Source organism: Tupaia chinensis, unplaced genomic scaffold, assembly GCF_000334495.1.
Source record: "Tupaia chinensis unplaced genomic scaffold, TupChi_1.0 Scaffold148367_1, whole genome shotgun sequence".
Taxonomy (NCBI): domain Eukaryota; kingdom Metazoa; phylum Chordata; class Mammalia; order Scandentia; family Tupaiidae; genus Tupaia; species Tupaia belangeri.
Genome location: NW_006208217.1, coordinates 211094 through 214930, shown reverse-complemented (window position 1 = coordinate 214930; position 3837 = coordinate 211094). Strand labels below are relative to the sequence as shown.

Below are 3837 nucleotides of genomic sequence, written 5' to 3'. Positions count from 1 at the left end.
GTCTAATACATGGCAGTTTAGAGTCTCTTGTCTAAATGAACTTTCTTTTTCAGAATAGCAGGATTTAAAATATATCTTGTTGAGAAACACGAAACACACCCAGGGCCAAGGTCTTTAACGCACCAGACCTCACCACGTGCTGGCTCAGCTTTGCTCTACTTCCCTATTATGGTCTTATTGCCAACAAGAAATTCATGAGCTACTCATGTATAAGATTTATTCTCAATTTACCATTTAGGGACTCTGAAATTTACTGGATTCTCCATCAAAACTGTGCATAGTGGGTGGGTTGTATTTAGATTGGATTAAATAAGAGGAGAAAAAAATTATCATATGGAAATAGAGAATACTAGTGTCCTTGATTACATGGGGAATGAGTAAATGAAATAGTCATTAGCTGTAAGGTGACACGATTGTCTTTTAACATGCAGGTGATTCTCAGATACCTTCTTTTCCGTAATTAGTTACATATGGGTCTACTTTCAGTTTCAAGGAAGAGCTACTTGAAATGACTCAGGAAAAGAAGAATAAGATATAATTAAATTATGCCTAGTTTGTCTATTGTCAAAGACTTGCATTAGTTTTCACTTTCTCAACAATTTAATACTTTCGATCTTACCACTTACCGGAGTTTCTGTGCTTCTGAAGGATTCAGGTCATCTGTCTGAACTGCACATGACTGCATTTTTCTGTTTTTTTTTTTTTCCTTCTGTCCAATATCAAGTATGTTTTGTTTGTTTATTTTTTCTAATTTGCTCTCTCTCTTGAATAATCCATTTGCCTGGTTTTACTATTTTGATAGTTTGTAACTCAGGAACTGTGTTTGATTAAGTCACTTAGTGATAGATGACCGAATCCTCCAAAATTAATTCATAATAAAAAAAGCTTTGGCAAGTTAGAATCTGTTTAGATAAGATATATCTGGACTGGTGATTAGCTGCAATAGACTCCCCAGTGGTGTTTTTCTTGTAAAATAGAAGCAATCAGAACATAATTATAATTTAAGATTCTTTTGGATCTTCTATGTATATAATAATGTCAACTGTAAATAGAGATAATTTCACTTCTTTCCCCATTTTAATATCTTTTATTTTATTCTCTTCTCTGCATTGGCTAGGACTTCCAGTACTATACTGAAAAGGAGTGAAGAAAGGGACAGCCTTGTCTTATTCCAGTTTTTAGGAGAAAATCCCCATTCAGTATAACATGAACTATGGACTTCTCATATATGGCTCTTATTGTGTTGAGAAATGTCCCTTCTGTACTGATTTGACTGAGGGTCTTACTCATGAAGAGATTCTGTATTTTATAAAATGCTTTTTCTGCATCAATTGATGGGATCACATGCCTTTTATCTTTCTTTCTGTTAATATGGTGTATTACACTTACGGTTTTGCATATGTTGAACCATCCTTACCTCTCTGGAATAAAGCCTACCTGGTTGTGGTGTATAATCTTTTTAATGTGTCATTGGATAGGATTTGTTAGTATCGTGCTAACAGTTTTTGGATCTGTATCCATCAGAGATATTGGTCTGTAGCTTTCCTTTTTTGTGATATCCTTGTCTGTTTGGGGCTGAGGGTGTTGGCAGCTTCATAAAATGAATTTGGGAGGGTTTCTTTCTTTTAGGTCTTTAGAAATGGTTTGAGTAGAATGGGGGTCAGCTCTTCTTTAAGAATTTTGTAGAATTCAGAAGTGAAGCCATGAGGACCTGGGCTTTTCTTTGTTGGGAAGTTATTTCTAATAGATTCAATTTCATTGTTTATTAATGGTCTGTTCAGGCTTTTTATGTCTTCCTGAATCAATCTTGGTGGGTTATATGTGTCCAGAAAATTGTGCATCTCATTCAGATTTTCTTGTTCATTGGTGTATAGTTGCTCAGTATTTTCTAATGACTTTTTTTACTTCTGTTATATCTGTCATACTATTACCTGTTTCATTGTAAATTTGATTTATCTGGTTCCCTTCTTTCTTCTTCTTAATTAGTCTAGGTAACAGTGTGTCAGTTTTATCTTCTCAAAGAACCAGCTTTTGGTTTCATTTATTTTCTGTATAGTTAATTTATTCTCTATTTCTTTTATTTCTGCTCTAATCTTTAGTATTTATTTTCTCCTGGCATTTTTTTTTTGGTTGTTTTCTAGTTCCCTGAGGTGTGTCACTAGGTTGTCTACTTGCCACCTTTCCATCTTTTACTTATGCACAGTAATTGCTGTGAACTTCCCTCTTATGACAGCTTTTGCTGTGTTCCATATATTTTGCAAACTCATATACTCATTGTTTTCAATGCATCTTTTGATTTCAGTCTTAATTTCTTTGGTGGTTCTGTGGTCATTCAGGAGTAGATTATTATTAGTTTATATTATAGATGTATTTATTTTACATTCATTCACTGTGCATCATCACAGTATACAAAATGTGATTTCCCATCCAGAATACACTGTATAGTCGCTTAATCATACATGTTATTGTCAACAAATAATTTTGCATTTCTTTCTTCAGAGATATATAACTTTCCCCCCATATATACATATATATATATAAAATTTCCCCCCTGTTTCTCACCCTCTGCCATTTCCCACCCTCCTTCCACTCTGTCTCTGGTATCTACAGTTGCTTTCTACCCCTTCCCCCTCATTTTATTGATTCCCAAAATATCTTAATTAATCTAACTGCTTTCAATAGCAAGTTCAGATTTTCTTGCACCATGTTATGCAGCATTGCTGGCTGCGGAGGAGGGCAGAGGGTTCTGTAGTGAAGTAGGGATTGCATAATGCCAGTTTACTCATTGATGATATTGAAGACAACTCAGAACTTCGTCATGGCTTCCCAGTGGCACACAGCATCTATGGAATTCCCTCTGTCATCAATTGCGCCAATTATGTCTATTTCCTTGGTTTGGAAAAAGTCTTATCCCTTGACCACCCAGATGCAGTGAAGCTTTTTACCCATCAGCTTTTGGAACTTCATCAGGGACAGGGCCTGGATATTTACTGGCAGGATAATTACACCTGTCCCACTGAGGAAGATTATAAAGCCATGGTGCTGCAGAAGACAGGGGGGCTGTTTGGGTTAGTGGTAGGCCTTATGCAGTTGTTCTCTGATTACAAAGAAGACTTAAAGCCACTACTAAATACGCTTGGGCTCTTTTTCCAAATTAGGGATGATTATGCCAATTTACACTCCAAAGAATATAGTGAAAACAAAAGGTTTTGTGAAGATCTAACAGAGGGAAAATTTTCATTTCCAACTATTCATGCTATTTGGTCAAAGCCTGAGAGCACCCAGGTACAGAATATCTTGCGTCAGAGAATAGAAAACATAGATATTAAAAATACTGTGTACAATATCTTGAGGATGTAGGTTCTTTTCAGTACACCCGGAATACTCTTGAAGAACTTGAATCTAAAGCCTATAAACAAATCGATGCAGGTGGTGGGAACCCTGAGCTAGTAGCTCTCATGAAGCACTTAACTAAGATGTTCAAAGAGGAAAATGAATGTTAAGCCATTCTTGATTGGGCCTCATAACCTTTCAGTTAACTATTTTTCTGTATTTTAGCCTATCACCTTTTTAAAAGTTTGAACCAAGCTATTTGTCTCCAAAAGCTGAGTAAAGAAGGATGATATGAGTGAAGTAGTTTCAGTGTACAAACCTCTCTGTACAAATAATCTTTGTCAGACAAAGATGAAGGAATTAGGAGGAGCCATGTTCATACAGGTCAAATCTGATTGTCAGAAATTGTGGCAGAACATCATGACCCACTCTGCTACCACGAATTTTCGGTTGATTCTGTCAATAAAGACTTCAGCTTCCAGAAAAAAAAAATAGTATTTTCGG

The 3837-nt window shown here is 35.8% G+C and overlaps 1 protein-coding gene across 1 annotated transcript in view; it reads left to right on the top strand.

The window, feature by feature from the left end:
• The window catches only part of LOC102477912 (geranylgeranyl pyrophosphate synthase-like), a 4638-nt gene extending 1135 nt beyond the window's left edge, over positions 1–3503 (top strand). The window contains 2 exon segments of the mRNA XM_014584985.1: positions 2761–3325; positions 3328–3503. Coding sequence (XP_014440471.1) covers positions 2761–3325; positions 3328–3503 — 741 coding nt within the window.
• Positions 3504–3837: the final 334 nt, after the last annotated feature.